At 32.4% G+C, this 26,782-nt stretch overlaps 1 protein-coding gene across 4 annotated transcripts; it reads right to left on the reverse strand.

Annotated features, from left to right (window-relative positions):
* Positions 1 to 1,925: 1,925 nt before the first annotated feature.
* On the reverse strand, positions 1,926 to 23,908 carry LOC143239700 (uncharacterized). 4 transcript variants are annotated; one of them, XM_076481080.1, is made up of 7 exons: positions 23,690 to 23,908; positions 10,597 to 10,718; positions 10,004 to 10,218; positions 9,547 to 9,735; positions 6,082 to 6,225; positions 5,263 to 5,356; positions 1,926 to 5,028 (listed from the first exon to the last, which is right to left on the reverse strand). In XM_076481080.1, exons 1-7 carry the CDS (start codon positions 23,869 to 23,871, stop codon positions 2,051 to 2,053), a joined length of 3,924 nt encoding a protein of 1,307 aa, XP_076337195.1. In that variant the 5' UTR covers positions 23,872 to 23,908; the 3' UTR covers positions 1,926 to 2,050. The 4 variants fall into 4 exon arrangements, with proteins under 4 accessions (XP_076337195.1, XP_076337196.1, XP_076337198.1 ...); XM_076481081.1 differs by lacking the exon at positions 23,690 to 23,908 and adding an exon at positions 12,132 to 12,500; XM_076481083.1 differs by lacking the exon at positions 23,690 to 23,908 and adding an exon at positions 12,216 to 12,335.
* Between the last annotated feature and the right edge of the window lie 2,874 nt (positions 23,909 to 26,782).

Here is a 26,782-nt window from a genome sequence, read left to right on the forward strand (position 1 = left end):
ATGTTTGGCAACTTGGGTGCTTCTGAGGATAAACTGGGATTCTCAGTTAGCTCTTTTGGTTCTTCCAGGTTTTTAGCTATTTCTGTGGATAAACTGGGCTCACTCCCTAAATCTTCTGAGTCAAATAGCTTCTCAGTTTTTTCTGAAGCTATAACTGTTTCATTACTTGAATATTCTGGTTCATCTAACACGTTCATTGTCGCTGTTGTCAAACTGGGTTCTTCAATCAATTCCTTTGGTGTATCTTCCTTCTCAACTGTTTGAGTAGTAATAACTGTTTCATTAGTTGCATCTTCTGGTTCATCTAACATATTCATTATTTCTGTAGTCAAATGGGGTTCTTCAACTGATTCCTTTGGTTTATCTAGCTTCTCAACTGTTTGTGTGGTTATACCTGTTTCATTTGTTGACTCTTCTGGTTTACCTAACATGCTCATTATTTCTGTAGTCAAAGTGGGTTCTTCAGTCAATTCCATTAATGTATCTACCTTTCCAACTGTGTGAGTGGCTACAACTGTTTCATTTGTTGACTCTTCTGGTTCACCTAACATGTTCATTGTTTCTGTATTCAAATGAGGTTCTTCAGTCAATTCCTTTGATGTATCTACCTTCTCAACTGTGTGAGTGGTATTAACTGTTTCATCTAACATGTTAATTGTTTCTATAGTCAAATGGGGTTCTTCAACTGATTCCTTTGGTTTATCTAGCTTCTCGACTGTTTGCATGGTTATAACTGTTTCATTTGTTGACTCTTCTGGTTCATTTAACATGTTCATTGTTTCTGTAGTCAAACTGGGCTCTTCAGTCAATACCTTTGATGTATCTACCTTCTCAACTGTATGAGTGGTAACAACTGTTTCATTAGTTGAATCTTCTGGTTTGCCTAACATGTTCATTATTTCTGTAGTCAAATGGGGTTCTTCAATTGATTCCTCTGATTTATCTAGCTTCTCAACTGTTTGTGTGAATGTAACTGTTTCATTTGTTGACTCTTCTGGTTCACCTAACACGTTCATTGTCTTTGTAGTCAAACTGGGTTCTTCAGTCAATTCCATTGATGCATCTACCTTCTCAACTGTGTGAGTGGTTATAACTGTTTCATTTGTTGATTCTTCTGGTTTGCCTAACATGTTCATTGTTTCTGTAGTCAAATGGGGTTCTTCAGTCAATTTCTTTGATGTATCTACCTTCTCAACTATGTGAGTGGTAATAACTGTTTCATCTAACATGTTAATTGTTTCTGTAGTCAAATGGGGTTCTTCAGTCAATTCCTTTGGTTCATCTAGCTTCTCGACTGTTTGCATGGTTATAACTGTTTCATTTGTTGATTCTTCTGGTTTGCCTAACATGTTCATTGTTTCTGTAGTCAAATGGGGTTCTTCAGTCAATTTCTTTGATGTATCTACCTTCTCAACTGTGTGAGTGGTAATAACTGTTTCATCTAACATGTTAATTGTTTCTATAGTCAAATGGGGTTCTTCAACTGACTCCTTTGGTTTATCTAGCTTCTCGACTGTTTGCATGGTTATAACTGTTTCATTTGTTGATTCTTCTGGTTCATTTAACATGTTCATTGTTTCTGTAGTCAAACTGGGCTCTTCAGTCAATACCTTTGATGTATCTACATTCTCAACTGTATGAGTGGTAACAACCGTTTCATTAGTTGACTCTTCTGGTTTGCCTAACATGTTTATTATTTCTTTAGTCAAATGAGGTTCTTCAACTGATTCCTTTGGTTTATCTAGCTTTTCAACTGTTTGTGTGGTTGTAACTGTTTCATTTGTTGACTCTTCTGGTTCACCTAACACGTTCATTGTCTTTGTAGTCAAACTGGATTCTTCAGTCAATTCCATTGATGCATCTTCCTTCTCAACTGTGTGAGTGGTTATAACTGTTTCATTTGTTGACTCTTCTGGTTCACCTAACACGTTCATTGTCTTTGTAGTCAAACTGGGTTCTTCAGTCAATTTCATTGATGCATCTACCTTTTCAACTGTGTGAGTGGTTATAACTGTTTCATTTGTTGACTCTTCTGGTTCACCTAACATGTTCATTGTTTTGTAGTCAAACTGGGTTCTTCAGTCAATTCCTTTGATGTATCTACCTTCTCAACTGTGTGAGTGGTAATAACTGTTTCATCTAACATGTTAATTGTTTCTGTAGTCAAATGGGGTTCTTCAGTCAATTCCTTTGGTTTATCTAGCTTCTCGACTGTTTGCTTGGTAATAACTGTTTCATTTCTTGACTCTTCTGGTTCATTTAACATGTTCATTGTCTCTGTAGTCAAACTGGGCTCTTCAGTCAATACCTTTGATGTATCTACATTCTCAACTGTATGAGTGGTAACAACTATTTCATTAGTTGACTCTTCTGGTTCATCTAACATATTTATTCTTTCTGTAATCAAATAGGGTTCTTCAACCAATTCCTTTGGTTTATCTAGCTTCTCATCTGTTTGTGTGGTTATAATTGTTTTGTTAGTTACCTCTTCTGGTTTACCTACCATGTTCATTGTTTCTGTAGTCAAACTGTGTTTTTTATCTGATTCCTTTGGTGTATCTACCTTCTCAACGTTTTCATTGGTTGGCTCTTTTGGTTCATCTAATGTGTTCATTGTTTCTGTAGTAAAACTGGGCTCACTATCTGACTCATTTAGTTCTTCCAAGCCATCAACTATTTCTGTGGATAAATTTGAATCATCAACATACTTCTTTGGTTTGCCTAGTTTTTCATTGTTTTCTGTGGTTATAAATGCTTCATTAAATACCCTTTTTGGTTCATCCAGACTTTTTTCTGTCTCCATCATTAAATTGGGCTCTTCAACTGACTGTTTTAGCTCATACACATTCTCAACTGTATTTGTTAATAAATTAGAATTATAAATTGACTGATTGCATCTATCTAGTTTATCAACTGTTTCTATAGATGAACTGGGATTATTAACAATTTCCTTTGGTCTATCTAGCTTTTCAACCAATTCGTTATTTGACTGTTTCAGTGCATTTAGCTTATCAGGTGTTTCTGCAGTTGCAAATGCTTCATTAACCAACTTTTCTGAAACATTTTTATTTTCCATTGCTTCTGTAATTAAATTAGATTCTCCAACTGATTCTTGTGGTTTACCAAGATTTTCATCTATACTTGTGGTTAAACAGTACTCATCAACTGATGCCTCTTGCTTCTGAACTGTCTCTGCAAAAACACTGGACACATCAGTTGATATCTCTGGTTCAGTGAGCTTCTTATCAATTTCTGTAGTTAAAATGAAATTATTTAACACTTTAGGTTCATCAGGCTTCTCAACTTCTTGTGCAGATGAAATGGGCTCATTAACAGAGTCCTTTGTTTTATCTAGCTGTTCATATGTTTCTGTATTCAATCCCAAATGGCCTGCTGTATCCTCTAACATATCTAGGTTTTGATGAGTATCTATGGATAAACTAAACACATCCATTGATTCCTTTCTCTTATCTAGCATCTCACTTTCTGTAAGTAGAGAATAAGTCCCAACAATTTTTTGTTCCGTATGTGATATTTCATCTTTAGATATGCCACTCATACCTGTAAATTTTTCAAGTAGTTTTTCCTGTTCTGATGTTACCATAGAAGACTGAAATTCAAGTATATTTTCATTTTCTGAAGGTTCTTTACATTTAGTTGTTTCACATGAGACAAACACAGATGTCTCATTACTGTCTGTCTTTATTGTATTGAGCAGTACAGTTTTTTGAGAAGCATCTGAAACATCAGAACACAAATTATTTACTATTAATTCATGATCTGCACAAAGCACTTGCTGGTCTCCATCTTTCAAACAGTTTACAAAATCAGTTGATGAGGCTTGGATTTCCTGAGCAGAGATTTGAACCACTTTAAATTCATTCAAAATTTCACCAGCAAGATTTGAGACTGAAAATTTCTTGGCTTCATCTTCTTCCACATTATTCAAAACCTTTTTAAACTCACCTACATTGTCATTAAATAAACTTGTTCTATGTGACATGTGTTCCACTGAAAAGTCATCACCTTTGCTTTCAACATCAAAATTTCTAACATTTTTCAAAGCTTGCACAGTCTGAGTTTTTCTGTTTCTATCATTTTCTACTTCTGATACTCCAGAAGAGAATGAGTACAAACTACTCTCTGCCAGCTTTGCTTTTTTACATGAATTTGAAAGGTTACCTTCAGAGTTAGCTTGCCCAGTAAAAGAGTCTATAGATAAATCTAGCTCATTATTTGAGGTTAAATCAGATGATAGAATTTCATCAATTTTAACTGATGCTGATTCACGACCTGTAACCACTGTACAAGGCACAAAGTCCAAAGTGGCCTGATGGGAAAACTGGTAAGGAAGTAATGTGGCATCTTTACTTTTCAAATTTTCAGCTGGTTCATATTCATGTTTTTCAAAAGCATCATCAACAACTAAAGCTACATCTTCTTTATCTGGAAGTTTGATGTTTTCATTCCAACTGCTAGATTTATGTTGCTCAGCCTGTTCTGACAATGGTACATCAACACCAACTTCCATGGTTAGGTCAGAATCACAAGTACTAGATGCATCTTGCAAGTCAGGAAATGTATCATTTTTTTCAAATCCATTTGTTCCATTTATGAAATGCATTGGTTTATGTTCATAGCTTCTTTTTTCATGAATATCAACAGAATAACTTAGCTCTTCATGATTAACTTTACCATTACAAGTTTTTAAGAAAGAACTTTGAGAAAAGACTTCAGAAGGAAATGTTGGGGCAGCTAAGTTATGTGGTTCTCTTAAAAATGTTACAACAACAGTTATATTATCATTGGAGCCTTTCTCTTTAGCTTGATGAACAAGTTGGGAAGCCACAGTATCAGCTTTGTCAGGGTTTTCTTTGACATAGCTATAGACCAAAGCAGCAACATCATAAAGAGATAGCTTATCCCACAGACCATCACATGCCAACACCAGAAAATCTTCTGTTCCTTCAAGTGACAAGGTTTTTATGTCAGGCTCACAACTTATATATGGCTTGTGCTCAAAATCTCCTAAAAAAAATAACATTTGTTAGCTTTTATTATAGATACAATTTATTATTAGAATTTTGAAACAAGATAATTAGCTTGGCAAAAGAAAAATATTGAATGAAGCATTCAAACATATTTCTTATTTTACAGATTATTATGGTTAGGAATGAAATACATATTTCACCTATGTAAACTGAATTATAAAAACATTTTTTTTTTCAAATACTAATAGCAGTTCAATAATGGTGTGCTCACCTAGTGCTCTAGAGACAGCCAATGTTCCACTGACTCTCCAAGTTCCAACATAAAGAACACAGCCACCATCATTTTCAATCCGTGTCCTTTCATCCTGAAAATGAAGAAAAAAGTTAAAGTTTCCATAGATTATGGTACTTACTAACCTTCATCCTTAGAATCTTCTGTCACCAGAAATACTCCTTTATTATAACAATATAATAGCTTGACAGCTAACAGGTAGAAAATAATAATAACACTGTTACATTCACTTTTGGTTCTCATGTCACTGATAGCTTTAATTACACATTAATATTCAACATATCTGTGTAATTTTTTTGCAAATTTTAATTTAAGAAATAGAAAATTGACAATTCTATGAAATGCTAAATCAACCATTTTTTTAACTTCATCTGGTACTTTTGCTAATAATACACAATATACTAGTTGTTTCTTAATTATTTTAAAGAACGATTAGCATAATGGATTATAATATTAAAAGACTAAAAATGGCCCATGAGCTTAAATGCTTTTAAACTGTGTTTTTTGTTTTTTCTATCAGGAGCTTCAGATGAAGAAATCATTCTTTAAAAGCATTAAAGTTATGAGATAAATTTATTTTTCTTCTCTGTCTTTTCTTTTTTTTACCCACTTCTTGAATATCATTTTGCAAAATATTATAAATTTTCATTTTCAGAAATAATTAACTCTTAATTTTTTACAATCCTTTTAACTTTCTTAAGTTTTAAAACAATAAGACTTAAAAAAAATTGTATTTCACACTCCTCTACACATATTACAAGCATAAGTCCTATTTACATTTAAGTATCAAGTTTTTACCTCTCTATCAGGCTTGTGAGGAGATACTATGCCTAGTGGTTCTCCCTGGCGTACAAGAATAGCTTGCGAGTCTCCAAGCCAGGCCAAATACAGTGTTCTCTCCCGAATCAAGCAGCAAACTACAGTACATCCACTTTTAATACCCTGGAAAAGACAATGATGCTAGTATAAGTGCAAAGGAAAAACAATACACCAACTTATTCTTGATGCCAAGAATTAGGTAATATGTTGATAATGTACATGAAACAGTCATAGACATACATAGTGTGGAACCTCATTTAGAGTACTTAATTTAAAATATATATATATCTGTCTGTCTGTGTCTGTGTAGTTCATTTAAAGTTATGAAACGAGCACATTAAAACACACCAGTTTCAGAACTTGTGGATCAAAAGCAAATAACAAAAATTGTAGAACAAACAGATAAGCATATTAATTCTGTTAATATTATTTTATTACTTCTGAAACTTTGTGTCTCACTTTCAGCAACTTCATGAAAATTTTCTGTAAACAAGAAAAGAAAAAAAAGATGGACTAGTGTGAACCTCAAACACAAATTTCAATTCAGGAGAGAAGTCTAACTGTGTACAAGAAAAATGTTCACAGAATATAAGGAATTATACATTAGACATACTATAAACACTTGTATTTATATCATCATTAATATAGTGACTAATTTGACCTGCTGTACAAAAAAGGTTTTGGCTGGTGTTAGTACAGTTTTTCCACTAATGACTCACTGTGAACAAAGGTTACATCTAGTGTTAGTATAGTTTTTAGGCCACAATAATAACATCAATTTTCTTCTAATAAAGATTTTAAGGTATTTATATAAAAGCATATAACCTTTAAAACTGTTTAAATTTTGCAAGGTAGTTGTTCTTTAAATGTTCCTTTAGCCTTACATTTACCCCAGTATCATCACTGTTAAGTCACAGTTGTGCACTTTCTTGTTTTTAGTAGACATGGAAAACAAACTGCAACATCACAAATTAATTCCAAATAGTTTTATACAAGTAAGTCCTTCAAATTAAAAAATAAGTTTAAGTATACATATTAATCTTAATGAAGCTTTAAGAATGTGATACTTTTTTAAATGTTTCTTGAAGTAGATTATTAGATATACATGAATGTTTCAACTTAAGTTTATGTAAGTGTTATGATTTGTTTAGTTTATTGCAAGTTTCTTTACATAACTGATTACAAATAATATGCTGTGTATTTCAGTAATTATGAGTTAATAAATGTTATATTACTGCATGTTACTAGAACCTTCCAAGTTTTTCTCAATGTTTTAACTGGGTATTATCAAATCATAATATCTAGTAGTTTGTGGAACATTCTAGATCTCTGTTAGGGTATAAATACCAGTCAAAAATGTAGTTTAAATGCACAATAATGAAATATAGATCTACTTTTAGTCATAAAGAGCACAGAGTGGCAATTTTAAAGTGAAATTATTGCAGACTCTATTGTTGTAGCAGAGCATATAAAAAAGTCATCTTGTAAATTGTGTTCTAAAGTATTTGAACCAAACTATACAGACTTTGATTAAAAAGAAAATTATTTAAAAGCTCTGGATACAACTGTGGTAACAAATAGTTTAATGAACATATGTAAACCCATCTGACTTGTTTCAATATATCATTTTAAAACAAGTAGACTGTGTGCTATTTGTTTATTATTGAAATTTAGTGCCTACAAGTCACAGATACCTACTGTAAAGAATCTGATCCATACATAAAATTGACATAGATAAATAGAAAAACACTAACAATTTCTTCCACCCTTACATGTCCACATGTGTGTGCATGCTATTCATGAATCCAGAACAGTATCTAATAGTATACACCTTAAACAACCATTAGTGTGGTAACTGCAATAATGGCTTCCAAAACAGACATTTAACATGACAAACACATAGAAATCAACCTATTAACTGGTAAAATTTCATGTTTTGGTACAAACTGTATGGAAACTCTGCAGAGGGAAACTAACAGATAAATATATAAAAACTAACATTGTTTATCATAGAAGTAAACAGGAAAGAAAAATCCAATTCTTCAAAAGTGATATTAATAACTCTGAGTATGCTCTTTATGTGATAGCAGATTATATACTAGTGATGTTGTCAATGTCCTAGCTTTAACTACCTACGTTGGCACAAAATGTTCCCAACTGATGAGAAGCTCCCCGCAAACAACTGCTAGAAGAGATAACCAAACCAAAAGGTTATCATGAACAACAAACTTCAAACAAAGGAATTAGCAGGAAAATATAAATTCATATTGTTTAGCAACAACAGTTATAACTTGTTTTATGGCATATAAAGGAATACCAAGGCCAATGTACAGTATCTACAGTGAAATATGCTGGGGGATAAATACAAGTGTAGACTGCATCTCAGCATTGGAAACCTAAACAAAATTGGTGGCACCATGATTACTGACGAGTAAAATTAAGCAGATTCTTATCCATGTCATTTCTTTTGGGTAGAGTTTCATCTTCCACTAAAACAGTGATACAGGGTACTTAGTAAATATGGGGAAATGATATCTAAGAGTTAGAGAGATGCAGTACCTCAAACAATTGCTTACTAATTCTGTTCAAGCTTACATGGAAACTGAGATAGTCAATCAGAAATCAAACAACTTGCTTGATTTTTGGGAATGATACGGGAGATATTTGAACAATATTTCATAAGTACACACTGATGACTCATTGTACCATAAAAACAAGTGTACTGCTTTGTTTGTATTAGTGTATTGTAAATTTACTTGCTTTTCTAATTTCTGTGCTAATGCATTGTATTAATGACAAATTGGCAATTTAGTTGCAACCACTCATTGTTTGAGAATCCTGTAGGTGTATTACTTGTGCATTTCTGTAATTGCTTCCAATACTCTATGTAACAGCAGAATTTTGTTTTCATGCCATTCTCAGCAAGAAAATTTTTCAACTGTTTATACAAAAGTTCTTCCCTCCTACTGACCTACAGAATGAGCTCTAGCATTTTGGTTAGGTTTGTTATCCTCCCCCTTCTAACTGGTAGGTGAAATATGTAAAATGTATATTACAATGAATCAGAATGGAACATCACTTCATCAGGCATACTATGACAGTTAAATCTGGTCTTTAAGAGCTTAAAGTGACTCACTTTGGAGCTTTGATATAACTTCATATTTGTTTTCCTAGAATATCAAGTGCATCACAAAGTCTCATCTATAAAATGATAATATGTGACTTCCAAATGAAATGCTGTATCTCAACAGTATTTTCATTTTATTCCAACTTTTCATAGGATTTTTTCAATATGTAAAGTTAGTGACTCTGAGGTTTATTTGTTTTTCATTTTTCTTACACTGATGACAACCTACAATGCAATACACCCATACATATTCCAAACTACGGCATATTCACATCAAAATAAACAAGTAATAATATTCAATGGGAAAGAAAGCTCACCTCCTTGCCTGATCTTTCCAAAAACTGCTGATCTGTTATTCGGAATGCTTCTTTGATAGCTTTTTCTGTATCGGTGTAGAAATCTGGATGGTGAACAAGATTTAGATGGAGATGAGCTGCACCATAACTTGCTGCCTCAATTCCAGCGTGACCATCAAACACTGCGTAATAACTGTGCTGAGGACCTTCCTGTAAGAACAAGTAAATTTATAAAACAAAATTAGATGTATATGCCTATACTTATTGTATCTAGAAACTTACTTACTATAGTGTGAGAAGAATAAATCTAATCTCCTGAAACATTAAACTTTCTGAAATTACTATACATTGAAACTTAAAAATTACTATAAAACTATATTATGCATAACTTACAAGGTAGCATTCTTGTAATGGCAAGTCTGTGATATATGTATATATAAACTTCAGCTTAAATATATTTTATTGTCAGCAGTTTTACCTTAAGACCACACACAACATTTAAATCATGTAAGATGACGTGCCGGTCCTCCATTCTTCGACGACCATTTTTGATGGCACAAAAAGAGACTGAGTATAAGGGGGGTCGAGGCCAGTCAGTATTCATTGTTTCCTCCCTTAGATGATCTTTCCAGTACAGAGAGAGTTCATGAAGAAAACTGATCACTTGAGAGTAGAGCTGTACTGCATCTAACACTGTGGCAGAAAGTAATCGACCATACAAACAAACATTAAAGTAAGACATATTAATGGTTCTGGTATTCAATAATGGCAGTAACAATAAACTGAACGATATTTTAAAATCATGTTACATGTATCTTTTTACTGTACACAATGTTTACTAAAAACTTTGTTTGACACACAAAAAAGCCAATTTTTAACGTCTGTGATAATCACATATTTTTAGCTAAATTAACAGCAGTAAAGCAAATACCATTTGAAAAATTTGATAAGAACTTCAAAATTATATACCTTTCATTCTTTGAAATATTAATACAAATAGCTAGGTTTCTAGTGAATTTGTGATATTGGTTTCATTTTTGGTTCACTTAAATGAGAGTTTAGTGTACTTACAGGAAGTGTCTTCTTCATCCAATCCCTGCTCATTAGCAAGAGCAATGCTTCTTTGAGCTTCACTGCTTACTTCTCTTGAAACAGTGCTAGCCAGAACAACTGCCAGCTCATGAGGACACTTTCTGTTAAAATAAATGCATAAACATTAAAACTTTGGTTCCTGTTTTAAAATAAATCAGTCTTACCATGAAATTATCAAAAGCATTTAATTATTCAACAAATTACAGCTTATTGAGAATATATTGTTAAAAACAAATAAACAATTAACATTAGTAATAAATAATTATTAAACATTTGCCAATTACTGACAACATTTTGCTATTGAACTATGTTTACAAAATACCTTAAATACTTAACAATTAGTGACATAACATACCACTATTAAACTATTGAAACAACATAATAAAAAGTCTTAGTTACTGATACATGAAAACATAATTAAAATATTCACAAAATAGTGATGCATCACCTGCAGGCATTCAAAGGATAATCTAATTCAAATTTTCATTTTGATATAATGTCAGTTACTGTATATGGCTTTAAAAGGGAGAAGGGTGAATAATAAAGAAGTATATGAATATATATGCAGCAAATAAAGCTGGATTTACATAAAAATATTCTGACATTTTCCCACAATCAAAACAAATATCCAAAACTTTGTCTATATCTTCAACTAGTTTAATAGTTGAAATTACTTTCCTATGGTATTTAATACAAACCACATATTTGACTTGCAAAACATAACAGTAAACAAATCCAACCTATCATTGTGTTGGAGAAAAAGTTTCTTTTACATGACACATCTTTTTATAGAGTATTCACCATGCATAGTGAATACTAAGTTAAAATCCCAATTTTCACATGTTAATGTATAATTTCAATACAGAAATATTTGCTTCTCAAGATTAGTTACTTAGGTATTAAGCACAAAGCTACATGATAAGCTGCATATGTTGTGCTTAACAGGAGTATCAAAATCTGATTTTATCTTACTATAAGAAATTACAATAGCAAAAGCCATAAAAATGACACCACTAAACAGGCAGATACCCAAGAAAAGGCATTATGGGAAAATAATTGGTTACAAAATATAGAAAAATGATTGAGCAAATGGAGGATTGGTCATAAAGATACATATGACACAGAAAAATTGAAATGTAATTCATATATACAATTAGATATAAAATATTAATGTACAGAAAAGTACAATGTATGTGCAGGGCTAACTTTACAGAAACATGAATGAAGTGCTTAAATAAGAAAATGTATTTACTGATTAAATAGCAGTGTACCAGTAGTGATACCAAGAGATAGTTATAAGTAATATTACAGTGGTAGATTTGAGTAAAAATATAAAAATGAACGGAGATGCATGACATAGATTCAGCATCATAACCACGCTATGTAAAGAAGAAACACTGTTTCCAATACTACCTAACACACACATCAACGCATTTCAAACAGACTGTTTAGACTATCTTTTGACAAAACACAGATTTCTCGTTCAAATAGATGGCTGCTGCTATCCAACTTACATATACGGCGCCTGTTAACAAATTCTTTGCTCCAGTGTAGTAATTGGCAGTTCACGAGGAGACAGAGCAAAACCTATGACTCACCGTCGATGGAATTTATCTGACCGATCAGAGGCTGTTGACGCCTACACTATCACACCACACTGAATAAACCACACTTAGCGACTTTCACAAATGGAAAGAACCTTCTTCCTTCGTGTTGTATAATTTAATAATGCTAATACCAATTAAACTGGTATACGTTTTTGAATACTGCATACTATCTACATATCATTAAAATACAAACTTAGACAAATAATTACATAACTGCCAACTTCACAGATTATAAACACTCGGCTCCATCGCTGGAATTATATACACCATCAATGTGACGTCACATTCTACCTTATCTACGCATGTGCCAGAGCAATAATTAATATCGCAACTTCAATTTTCCAGAAGGTACCCAAATTTTGCCAATTTGTGAATAGCTTTCCTACTGATACTCTCCTAAATTTGAAACAGTACAGGCATTTAGAGTGATAATTCAATTTTTAATTTGATTGAAAACTTCGTTTCCATAATTAATTCTGTTTCACCTCCATCAAGTTAAAACTTTTCAGTTTCACGGATTTTTTTCTATTTACAAACTAGTAGAACTAACGAAAGAAAATGGTTCTTGTACAAACTTCATTAAAAACAAAGCAGCAATTTCGTGAAAACGTGAAGTAATTATAGAAGATTGTGACGCTAAATCTAATACATAAGTGAATATATATTAGTGGTGCTCCGTATAATTCTCAGGACATGACTAAGTCTAGTAGTAAATACATAACCCACGGACGGACACAAATTTTAAGAAAAGATGAGTGGGTAAGTAACAGATATTCAAATAAATATATGCAAGAACTAATAGATGCTGTAATGGTTGGTGAAGGTCGTACTATAGTTCTCAAAGGACGTAGAATTTCTCGCAGAATACTCTTCACAGCACTCTGACCATTGCTGTAACAATGGCAATTTGTATAATACGGCCAAAGAGTCCATTCTCACTACGAAGCTTATTCATTAATATACACTGCAAGACAACTGTTAGTGAACACTTCTCTCACGTTCTCACCCAGCTTCTGAGTAATCGATTGAGGTATGGAAAAACAATAATTCATCTCTGATCATTTTTCACGTATTATGTACACTTGAGTTACTGCAACAGTGAACAAATATAGTGTATTATAAACTGTTCCTTGCAAAACTATATTTTATATGCCTTGCGTTATTCAACAACAATGAAACTATAAAATATAGATTATTCCTTGGAAAACATCACTGTTTATATAGTTCAACAACGGGGAAGCCATGTACAGGCTTTCCTTATAGGGTTAGCAATAATGTTATTGCGTAGGCAAGAAAATAGCAAATTGTAGTAAAGAAGCTATCAAGCTTCTTCCTTATACATCATTATCTGTTGTATTTCACATTGTTTACAAACAGTACAGCCAAAGAGGTTGTTCTTCAGAATATATGTGTGTGTGTTTCTCTTATAGCAAAATCACATAGGATTATATGCTGTGCCCACAGAGGGGAATCGAACTCCTGAGTTTAGTGTTGTAAATCTGTAGACTTACTACTGTCCCACCAAGGAATATTTTTTAGAAAACCACGACTATTATACACAAGCTGGGGAAATTCATGATTGCTAAAAATTACCTTAGAAAATGTAAAGTTGCTTCCTTCATATATAATTACAAATAAAGCTAAACCACCCACAAAAACAAAACACAAAATGTGAAACTGGTGATTTTCATATATCCCTACTTATAGTACTAAAATCCAGCTTTTGATACCCGTGGTGAGAACAACACACATAGCTCAATGTGTAGCTTTGTGCTTAACAACAACCATACCATTAAATACAACCACATGCACTAATATCTTCCAACATACCACCTCCAGTTCAAACTGAAAGTGATTCATAACCATCTCAGATTATTTTCTGAAGCTATTTTTAGTAACGTGCTGCCACTTTGTAAGACATCAAACTTATGCATTTTTATCTTGAAACATCACAAAAAAATAATCACTGACCAAGTTCAGCTGAACTAGATCAGAGTTAATTATTCACAATGCTACTTTCACACACAAAATGAAATACAGCTCTGTCACAGCATGTGGAGACATCATATACCTTTTAGATTTACTGGCTAAAAAGATCTAGTGAGGCTTATGCAATATTCTTCACTGCGTTCTCCCCTGTTAACTAGATCAGGTGGGGGATTTTTGTGAATTGTCTGACATTTTGCCTTGTTAAAATCACTGTGTAGCTTAGAAGGCGAGAATCTCAAGGCTCTTTCAATAGTGTTTTTGAGCTTTTTGCTATAATCTTCATTTGCACAAAGTTTTGATATATTAGGTATTCCATTTAATGGCATCATCTGAACTAAAGTGAGTTAACTGGTCTTGTGTAGACAGTACTTGTTATATCTTAGTGTTTAACAACATTGAAGCTATTTATATAGTACTCATTATAATTTACATTATTTAAAAACAGTGAAGCACTTGTTATGTCAATATCCCATTAAACAATCAGGATGGGGGAATAATAGCAATTAGTAACAATGTGATTGTCTCCCATCCACTGATTTAATAATAAAATGATTTTCAGGACTACATTATCTACTTTTTTACTCAAAAGTTTGACTTGAATCATCAACTATTGTTTGATATACATGGCTGTTAAGTTAAATCCCAGTATTATAATTTAGATGGTTTAAGTATGGTGTAACTTAAAATTTTTTTTTTACAAGCAGCAGTTTATCAGAAGTTTGTTTACATAACTGTGTAAATCATTGTATAGTTCAATTATTGTGGATTATTGTTTATTGTATCACTGTATCATGTTACTAAAACCTTCTAAGTTTTCTTGTTATTTTAGTTGAGTATTATTCCATCATTATATATAGTAGTGTTTCGAAAGTTCTAGGCTTCAGTTAGGGTATGAATATGTGTTCAAAATGTAGTTTGAGTTAGTTATGTAGTTAGACACATATACAGACTGCACAATTGTGGGTTTAGCCATGAGGAATGACTTTTAAAATGAAATTATCACAGACTGTATTGTAATAACAGAACAGGAAGAATAATTTGTCTTGTCAAATTGTGTTTTAACCAACCTGTGAGGAATTTGAAAAAAAAAAAGAAGAAGAAAAACGATTATTTAAATCTCTGGACACAACTGTGATAACTACAGTGTAACGAAGATCTGTATATACGTTATACTCGTTTTAATACATCGCTTTTAAACAAGCACATTGTGTGTTCTTCACTGTTAAAATTTATCGCCAGGAAACAGACACCTACTCCAAAGAATCCAGCCCATCCTAAAACCCTGGTAACTATATTCCTTAAAGTAAGTTTATGATTCAAATTAAACTATTCAGTAGATTAATGACGATTAATTTGCAATTCTAAGGTACAGTTTGAAGTTCATTCTAGCACATAATCATCACTTTTTCCGGAATGTATTAACTCGTTAACATAGCAATTACATGTTAATTTTAGTGCACAAGTAGTATAAAAATCGCTGTGTGATCGATTTTAACCTAGCGTTTTAGAATGTCTTTTATCTATTGAAATTACTTTGTCACATTTGCATTACCCTTAACGAAATCCGGAAGATCAACAGTTGTTTGCTCAATCTTGGGTTATTTTTTTATGGTATTTAAGAACTAAAATCTCCCTGACTTATTGTAGCACACCTTTGTAAAAAATAAGCTTTGGTCATCTAAATTCATTACCTGTAAATAATCAAAGCCGTCAAGTTTTCCCTGACAAGAAGTGTTGCTAAATGTTGAGTACAAGAGTAACGGCGATGCCTTTCGAAACTTTTTTTTTTAATGGCTTATCCTCAAAATGACGATTTGTGCGGCTTAACTGGAATATAGAATGATGTGTTAAGTGGGGTGCAGATAGCCCTCGTGTAGTTTTGCGCAAAATTCAAAAACTAACAAACGTGTTAAGTAAGTGCGCCAATGTTGTTGTTTTTTTAACGAACAGAAATGAGTATATGATGATTCTAAAATTGTAATTATGTGTAGGTTATTCAGTAATCCATTCAATCATCTAAACCACTCCTAAAACATTTTACAGTGTGTTTAAGTCAGGTATTATGAAAAATATCCCAAATAAGAGACCATAGAATAAAACAAGCCCAAAAAAACTGCAATTCGCGACTCTCTAAAAATTAAAGCGACTTTTTAAAAAGCCAAACAAAATTCTGCATATTATGTGCGGACATGACAACACAAAAGGCAAGACTTAAGTTTTACGAGACAGAAAATAATAAAAGAGGTAACTGGGAGAACGAAGGTGTGTATACGAACTGTTTAAACATGTGTCAGTCAAAATGCTCCACACTTAACTTTTTTTTAAAAAATCTAGAGTGGCTAATGACGCAAGTTCCTGCTCTCAGAGAGTTATGACTGCCCTGAAAATCTGGTATCTGCTTTCGTAGGTTATGTAAAGGTCAAGGAATATTTTACTAAGTATTTTTTTAAAATTCAACTACTCTGTAAATCAAACACCATAACTTCGCCGGAAAATTTCATTCTATCATAACAACAAATATATATATATAATTTTTTTTTTAAATTTTCTCTTCAAAATAAACAAAATTTTATTAGCTGCAGACTTGGTTTCTAGTACGTGGATTTTATGTACGTATTTTTATTATTTCTTGCATTTCATGAATCAATTAATATCACAAAGAGATATTTTCATTAAAATAACGAAATGAAAATGCTTTAAAACAAATAAACGTTTTAATCTTCTGATAATGGACTTCAGTGACTGAAGGTATGCGGACTTAACTAGTGATGTTAGTACTCCCCATCATCTGATTAAAAAAAAGAAAAACAAGTTAAAATTGAAAACAAGCAATTATAAATTTGAGCTTTTGTCCATATATATATATATACATGGCCTCCCGCTAGTACAGTGGTATGTTTACGGATTTACAATGCTAAAATCAGGGGTTCGATTTCCCTCGCTGGGCTCAGCAGATAGCTCGATGTGGCTTTCCTATGAGAAAACACACACACCCATATATATATATGTGTGTGTGTGTGTGTGTTATTCTAACATTAGTCCATTTACTATTCTCGCGGTAATTTTTATTCTATTTTAACTTCCTATTTATAGATAGCAGGGTTTTATGTTTACAACGCCAACCTTTCGTTACACACATTCCATCTCGTCTTAGGGAAAACACATGGCTCATATAGAAAAGGAAATATTTTCTCCTTTAGTCTTCGTGTGCAGTCATAAAAAATTATGATGCACGTTACACCAAATATATTAATATTAACAAACCATTTCTTTTCATTAGATAAACACTGTTGCGATATTTAACTTTTCTAAACATTATCTGTGATTGTTTAATATTATTTATCAGGAAACACTCTACCCAGAACAGCAGTTCCATATACACCAACAAAAATAATATTCAGTTCAACGATCTCAAACAAGTTATTCTATGACAGCTAAAAACAGACAATACCTCTACCCGTACTAAAGTCGACACACGTAAGCATTTTTATCGGTTGAATGGAATGACGTGTGAACACTTAAAGTTAAAATACTATTGTAAGCTATATCATCAATGTTTGAATTGAAATGTTCGTAGAAACTGAGAAACCTGAACTAACATCTAGACATGGGTGCATTAGTTATAAATACCAGTTAGTTCAGAGATTTAAAGTTCGGTGACGTATTTGTTTAGGTGTTATTTATGGAGTTCGTTCATTAGCTGTGTGATTGCACGATTAAGTTTATTTGTAGTACCATTAGCAAAGCATTTCTATTAAAATTTTCTTTATAAACTCAGACAGAGTTCGATTATATGCAATTTGTAGAAACGTTATTGAGGAAATAAACTCATTACTCGTCATTACTCGGACTGGATTTCGCATTATTTTCACAAAAATGATTTATAAGAACACACCCAACGATAAAGCATGCCACAACAATAGAATTATTACCAATAGTAAGAAACACTTTAATTAATAACTAGAATCTCAAAAGACAAACTTTATTCACACATGTTGAGATATAAGATAATAATACTGTTTCACACGCTGGATAATAAATCATTACCCACAAAATATGAAAGAGGAACGCTAAACTATATTTACAAAATCCGATGATAAGATATTATTTTTCAACCTATCTGAGCTTGTACGTTGAGATGCCAGAAAATCAATTAAAACTACTTTCAACGGCATTTAATTTTAAAGGATGGAAAGAAGAGCTCATAATGGAGTTTAAAATAGGCCCAGTTGTTTATTGTACAGTGGCGTGAACTATGATATTGAAACATACAAACTCAGATTAGTGATGACGAGAATCCCCCTTGAAGTAAAAATGTTTTCTCAAGACGACTGGTATGGGTATTAAAATTTTAAATATAATATAGTACAGAATTAAAGTTTTAATACCCATACCAGTCGTCTTGAGAATACATTTAAACTCAGATTAAATAACAGCACTGGCATCTTAAGCAGCTAAAATCACTACAATGAATATGTGTGCACAGTATATTGCAAAAATTCAAATAAATAAACAAGCAATAAGAAGGACTTTGGGTTAATTACTGCAATTGTGGATGTGTAGGAGACAAGTTAAAAGTGGGAGTGGTGGGTTTATTTGACTGAGCAAAGCGAGGAAACGTGTGCCACAGGCGCATTCATTAGGGCCGAAGCCTTGAAGCTCCTAGATTCTGGATTAAATGTTGCTTTTCGTAAGAGTAATTTTCTTACTTTTGATGTGTTTTGACTAAGAAAGATTTGAAAGTAGGGGGTAAAGCCCCCTCGCTTCAAACACCACTGAATTATTATGTCAGTCCTGAATTTTTTCCCACTTCAAATGCATCAATATATTTCAACTAATTACAATACGAAAACACATCAAAGTTTGATTAAAATGAGAATCAAACTATCAAATCTAATCTATTTACTTTACTAAACCTTTTTCTGTTATTATCTGCTTCAAACTATTTAGTTATATCTATCTGTAAAGTTACAAAATGTAAAAAGAATGGCTGACTTGAATATTGTGCACAATAACAACAATGGAAAGTTAACATTTAACATACTGACTAACCGCAATACACATTGCAAAAACCAAAATAAACAAGAAACATAACGAATTTTGGTTAAATACTGTAATTTCACATGTGAACAAGACAATTGTTCAAAGTATATATATATGTATATGTATATAATGGTAAAAAAAGTAATTCTGTTATTTAAAACTATCCTTACGCACCCTTGGAAAAAAAATCAGTTTCAACCTATTAGAAAAATAAAACTGTCTTAGCTGTAGGCTAACATCTTTTACATATATTAAATTTATGTCCTCTCGTCCTGTTATCTTCAGGAATCACAGAAATTTCCCCATAAATCTCCTAAAATTTGTTTTCAATAAGATCGTCTCTGAGTATAATATAGCGACAAGATACAAATTTGAAAGCCTCCAGTGTTTAGTAACAAGTCTGAAGGCTTATAACGCTAAAATCCGGATTTCGATGTATAGAGAGCCCGTTTTGTAACTTTGTGCTTAAGAAAAGAAAAAAAAAATGATGTGGTTCCAGTTAAGATAGTAGTTATTTTCTAAAATGAGTTGTTTAGGTCAATACTTTACAGGATTAAAAGAGGTTGGGTTTTAACATTTATCGCAAATAATCCTCTGAAGGACCAAAAGGTCTCTTTATGTCTGCAAATTATGTTGTGTTAAATAGGAAGAAAATGCAAAAATACCCTTTATTTTGCAATTTATATTTTAAGTAATAAAATTTCATGAAAAACACCAGCTTGACAACTGACGTAACTGCGTCAAATCTTGCTGTAGAAAAAAAAAAGAAACGAAAAAACGTGAAAGTAAAAGTTCGCTTTTCTGTTCTGTGTTCATTTTTACCGTATTATTGTACTACGGCAAAGTTCTCAATGAACAGCGTATTGTTTTAGTTATGTGAATACTGAAGTTTTTGTGTCGAATCGGTTAATGAAGGTGTAACCCAAAAACTGTTTTTCGTTTTTGTCAAACCTTCATGCAAATTCACCTCCAATGAATCATTGACAAGTCGGACAGATTACAATGCTGAAAACTGCACAAAAGACTGACTGCGCTTTGTCCATTATGGGTATCAAAATCTTTGGCGTTATAAACCAGCAGAGATATCGCTGAACCAGGGAGGGATTTTTGCTTCTCTTCCAAATAAAAGAGTTTAATAGCATTTTTTTTCGTGATTAACTAATTGAAATGTATAGTTTATATTCATAAGGCCTAAGTTAAAAGATGTAATTAAAAAATATACTGCTTAGAGGGCTTGCATGCAATAAAATAAATTATTAAAGTTCGGGGCTCAGTGTATGTATTTCACTGAATCTTTATTTTCTATTACTTTTTCATCATCTTGGTTTAGTCATCCGTATGACTAACTATTATTCACTGACTTTATTTAATGCTTAAAAATTTGTATTTTGTTTATTTTATAAGCCACATATGATTTATTATACTTCAACATACTATAACATTGTTTGTTGTGAAATAAACATGCAAGCGGCTTCTAATTTGTTTTACACTTAACAACTGATGTCTCCTAAAGACAATATAGTTATTGTAAGTAATGAGTTAAGGTTAAACTTTTACACAAGTAAACGTTATTACACAAGAACACGGTTCTGTGAATTGGCTGAGTCAGTCTCGACATTTCTTGTTCTCCAGTTCCCCTATATGGTAAATGTAGTCGTACCTCATGTTGCCAATCGATACCAGCAGGGGCAGCCAGACAGTCACATGCGTGTGTCACCCATCAAAACGAGTCACGTGGTACGGGGGTTAAACTTTGGTCCACGCAGTCTTATTTGGCTCACTTCTAATTTTAACGCTAACAATGAAACGAAATACTTAAAATGGTTTCGCCGAGTAATGAAGAAAGTGCAGTCAAGAAGTGAAAGCTCTACAATGTAATGGATCCAATTGTATGTACTTACAATATTATGTGAGACACTTCATTAAAAAATGTAAGAACACACGTACAAAATTTTATTTTTTGTCAAGTCTAATTATTCGATAATTCTACCTAACTAGGCCGGTAGTTACCATTTTCTAATTATCTAGATAGTAGTGCTTATTGGAAAATTTATTTTTAGTTTGTTTTTGGAATTTCTCGCAAAGGTACACGAAGGCTATCTGTGCTAGCCGTCCATAATTTAGCAGTGTAAGACTAGAAGGAAGGCGGTTAATCATCATCACCCACCGCCAACTCTTAGGCTACTCTTTTACCAACGAATGGAGGGATTGACTGTAACTTTATAACGTTCCCACGGTAAAAGAGCGAGCATGTTTGGTGTGACGGGGAGTCGAACGCCTTAACTCACTTGGCCATGCTGGGCCAATTTTTTTTTTTTTTGTAATGAGTTGCTTTGTACCGAATAAGTACTTATAAGTATCACAGTGTCACGTAAACAAGAATTTATCTATTCCATTATGAGCAAAAACATACAAATCATGTACAATGCATACCTTCTTTTTAATTAGGACTCACACTAGGACTAATTATTTTGTTTTATTATCTTGCATGGATATTTTGCAGAATGGATATTATATTCGTTGATATGTTACTGATTTGTAGTAAATAGGTAAAAAATCATAACTGATCTTTTTTCAATTGAATGGATGAAAACCAACTTCTATTTATGAAATGAAACCATGAGACAACGTCTGCTGTTAGAGTTAATGTGGTACAGATCATAATTCTTTCAAATAAATGGTTTGACATGTACGCCTTTTACCTTTTCACTGCGTTGTGTCGGACCATAGCTAGGATTCATGACATATGCTAACCCTCTTTTCCTTATATTTTTCTTTGTATTAGCTCCACATATATTGCATCCTGGTGGTTTTATTAAATGTAGATCTCCTGATTACTGCAGGATAATGTGCTTTCTTATAAGTTTTGGGATAAGTTCCTGGGTTGTTTTTAACATCCACTGTTTTTCTTCTGCAGCTATATACTTGTTTAGCCACAACAAAGTTGAAAAACAAAAACAGATCAACTGTGTTTACTTCTATAACTAAAAGATCGCTGAAAATTAATATCAGAGAAGCCCAAGATGTATCCAAAATATACTGAGAGGCATTAAAAACGCAACAACCCACATACAGTTAAACAATTTTAATACGCTAGGTTAAACATACGTTTTGAATGTACATATCATGAAATAATCATGTCTTTGCACTACACAATATTCAAATTTGATTAAGAACTGCACACAAACAGTTTAATCAGGATTTTAACGTCCAGAACATTAATAACGGATATGTCCTCCATTTTTCGCCAGAAGATCCTGGATCCTACGTAGCATAGATGTCACCAGATTTTCAATCTGCCTCTGCGGATTGTTGTCCCAATCAGCCAGAAGTACTGCACGTAGTTCAGCGAGAGAACTGAAGGCAGGATCCCGATGACGGATGCGCTGATTCAGAATGTCCCAGAGATGCTCAATGGAATTCATATCGGGCGAATATGGAGGCCAGTCCAGAACATTCACATTGTTCTCATTCAAACAATTTGTACACACCCTTGCCGTGTGCGGACGTGCATGAAGGTGCACCCAAAAGTGTGCCGAGACCCCGGCTGGTGTCATCCCTGACAATTAGCATCCCGACCCCCTGATCTCTGCTTTCTTGCGTCAGCTGTGACTACTTTCTTTGTGGTGAAAATAAACTCTTAAAACCCGGAATTTTACAGGTTGAAGGAACAATGTGTACTGCATACTTACGTTTTTTCATACTCTCACATTATGTACAACAGCAAGGGATGGGTAAGTTTTGAGCAGTTTAAATACTGACGCGTGATCACGCTGATTAAAATGATCTGAACTACTGAATTGTTTTCAGAGAATACTCATGATTAAAACCCAGGCGTGTTTGCACCGTTATTGCTCAACCTGCATGAAACAACTCATTTTAATACTTATTGGGTTTTTAATGCTGCTCAGTATAAGTTTAAGATATTAGATACTTCTGCATATATGAAAAGATGAAGTAATTACGTCATTGAGAGCAGTGTGCCTAACAATATTGCATGAGTTTTGAAATTTGTTAATATGGCATCAAAATACTAAAGGTTATGCCGTAAAATGGCAACAACCTGGTTCAGCGGTTTTGAAACAACACAGGAAAAACCTCGTTATAACATTACAACACAAAAAGGTTCTGCACATATTTACTATTCTGCATGAAATAAAAACGGTAAGATTACTAAAACAAAGCTTCACACATTTTAACTTATGTTTAATTGGTGTTATTTTGTTTTTACTTCGTAAAATAATTAATCGTAACGAATATATAACTGGAGAGTTAGTGATTGGCAGTTTAGTATTACTTTAAGTCCTTACTAAAGTATATTAGTATTATTATGAAGTGGTATTATTCGTTTTTCCACCCAGCTTAGTGTACGAACTTATGTAACAATTACTAATACTAATACCAAAGTCGCCATTGTATTTTGGCATACTTACTTTTGCTCAAGATAATGAAAGGACCAGTCAAAAACTTCTCCTTCAACGTCTTCAACAGTAAGCCGATAGTTTCCAACTATTCCACTTCGGACATGAATCCCGTCATCTGATCCCGGTGAGCTTTCATTTTCAAATTCCTGGAAAAACTGTTTAACATTTTCTCTCTCTTCTCTCTCACCCATCTCCTCTCCTGCTCAGGCCGAGTGAGTGACTTTGCAATATTCCTGCATACATTGATACAAAATTCGTGAAAATGCTGCGTCGCGGCGACATCTCGTGATTTCACCTGTAAATAATGAATTAACTGTTGTTGAGTTTTTCGTATATATAAATAATCATCTACTAAATTAAAGAGTATCATAAAAGTAAATAACTAGTGTTTTAAATATAAAATTAAATTAAATGCAACTTCAAGATATTTGCAATTAAAATTTCTGAATAGTAAACGTTCATGCTAACAGAAGACACGTTTCGCTTCAGTTAGCCTAAATTCTGCCCTTATATTTAAGTTATAACAATATATGTATGTTTCTTCGCCACATATGATAACAATCCAGTAAACATTGTCTCTTTCCATACCGATGCCTCTTGGTTGTACAAGCCTTGTCGTGGTAATTTTGTTGAATTTTAGCAGAAATGTGATTAGTTGCAAACGTAAGTGCCGTATAAAACGGTATACTTTTGAGAAGCATACAAGGCACAGAATTTTTCTAACTTAAAGAAAAGGATATACTCACTGTCGGCGGATAACCAAAATTTGAGTAAAGTATACATATAATATATTCATCACATGAAATATGTAAATCAATAAATATATATAAAAGAAGTGATCTTTCCAAGCGTAATGATATATCAAAAGACTACCAGGATCAAAATACTTTGATACCTTTAGTTGGCTGTAAGCATTTTCGCAGGTTAACAACTCTTCAGCCAACCTAATTAAATACAGTACATAATACTTTTTAACAAAATAAAATACGTATATAGCAAATATATCCAAGAAAAAATACTTCAACAAAGATATAAATTAATTTTATGTTATTTTAAATCCATAAACAGATTAATCTTATATATATTATTTAATATCCATAAAAATAATGTGTAATAAAAATGAATAAATACTTGTGAAATTCACAAGTTATTTACATAAAATTCAGATTATCTCCAATTTTTTATGAAATAATCTTCATATAATAATCTTTTTTTATTATCACAAGACCAAAACAATATATACATACATATATTATTGTATATTGTATTTTAAATGTGTATTCTTTAAATAATGATCAAAATTATTCGGTTATTTTCTAAGACATATATAATGTTCAACGATTTCCTGTAAGAATTGAATCTAATAACGCAGCATATGATATACGTATTCAAACCAATCCACGCATCATGTAATACAGTATAAATAATCAAAAACAAGCAGCTGGATGTACAGTAATGACCATGTACATAAATAAAAATACAATGAGAATTTTAAATTAGTGAAAACATTGCAAGAGTTGGTATTATTCTTTCGTTTGAAATCGTCAAGGAACTGGTGACGAGACTAATTAATAGAAGCAAATCTTTGTGCAACCTCAGCAAGATAAGTATGTGGATCAATCAGTCTTGAGTCAAGGTGGATCTCTAGTAGTTTTTAGTCTTCTGAGTTTGAAAATGCTCTTTCAGCAAAGCAAGTTGACTTGGAGCAAGTAAATAGAAATAAAGCAGTTTAATAACCACTGGAAACATTAGTTTTCCAGAAATTCTTCACATTATACAGTGTATTCGTAGTGTTGATCTTAGTGATCGTCTCCAGTTTTTAATTATTGTTTTCGGAGAGCATAGTAATAAAGTCTTTAGAGGTTTCCAGCTGTTATTCCACTCTTTGCACTTCAGTGGTTTGTTTAATAATTTACTGCATTTCTTTGCTTCAATAGTGATATGAGCAAAATAATATTTTCAGTAAATGAAAATTCATTCATCGAAGTTTTATAAAAAAAAAAATTCAGTGAGACCATCAAGAGAATTGTCTACAGCTTTAAACGAGTTAGTTCATGAGATATTGTTAGATTACTGGTAATTATTTTCTATATTGTTTAATCTATATTATTGGCGCCTAAAATATCGTAGTTGAACTAAACGACAGAATGATTGTAAAGATTGTATTAGGCACTTAACACACTCTGTTACATGATAGACGAGCTGTATATTTTTCTCATACTTTTCATTTTGTGTATATATTTTACTGTAAACAATAATGTCAGGTTGACTTGACAAAGTATTCAAGCAAGTGATTGATTCACTATTATATATTTATTCTTATATCGATGTTTGTTTCAGTTAAATGTATATTTAGAAATTGTGCCTTGTGCTATTAAATGTACATTGCAAAATTTCCGTCTATTCACTAAATGTCTAGAAGATTCTCAAGTGTAATAATCAACAATATATGTTTAACGAAAGCACTAGTTTATCTTCAATATTGTTGGGCTAATTGAAATTTCTAGAACCTTGCTAAAACGTTTGTAAACCGACTCGCCAAGAGACAATTCGTACTGTTGTTTTTCTTCAGTTGGTGTACTATAAATCTCGGAAGCTATAACGTTGATTAACACTTATAAATCGGGAAAATACAGATATTTGATCAGAAATGTTTAAAGATTTCGAACATTACAAACCATTTAACTTCAACAGATTCCCATCGGACGTTAGTATTTCTACGAAGATATTATATAATTTTAGAAACGAAAATCTCGAAGTATGATAAACGAAGGCCGAAGAAAATAGAGCTAGCTAGTTCCCTGTCAATAGCTGTACCGATATCAACTTGAAATTAATTCGTTCATCGTGAAGGGTCGATAAATTACTTAGTTGCAGACCATATAGTAGACTCAATATTAATTGTAATTTTGCAAATCTTTTGCATGTAAATCATTATTTTGATAATTATTTGAAATAAACATTATTATAACTTGTATTATCATTTGTATACTAAAATATATTTCTGTTATGAAAGAAAACTGTATGTATCAATCTTGTTGCAAATTTCATAAATTTAATACATATCAATATTTAATTAACTTCTAAATCCAAATCACAATT

This window comes from Tachypleus tridentatus, chromosome 13 (assembly GCF_004210375.1).
Source record: "Tachypleus tridentatus isolate NWPU-2018 chromosome 13, ASM421037v1, whole genome shotgun sequence".
Lineage (NCBI taxonomy): Eukaryota > Metazoa > Arthropoda > Merostomata > Xiphosura > Limulidae > Tachypleus > Tachypleus tridentatus.

Excerpts from the sequence above, each read along its gene's own strand:
- LOC143239700 (XM_076481080.1), bottom strand. The coding sequence starts at position 23,871 with ATGGGTGAGAGAGAAGAGAGAGAAAATGTTAAACAGTTTTTCCAGGAA. Across the intron at positions 5,357-6,081 it reads CTCACAAGCCTGATAGAGAG|GATGAAAGGACACGGATTGA; the intron begins GTAAAAACTTGA and ends CTTCATTTTCAG. Across the intron at positions 5,029-5,262 it reads GGCTGTCTCTAGAGCACTAG|GAGATTTTGAGCACAAGCCA; the intron begins GTGAGCACACCA and ends TATTTTTTTTAG.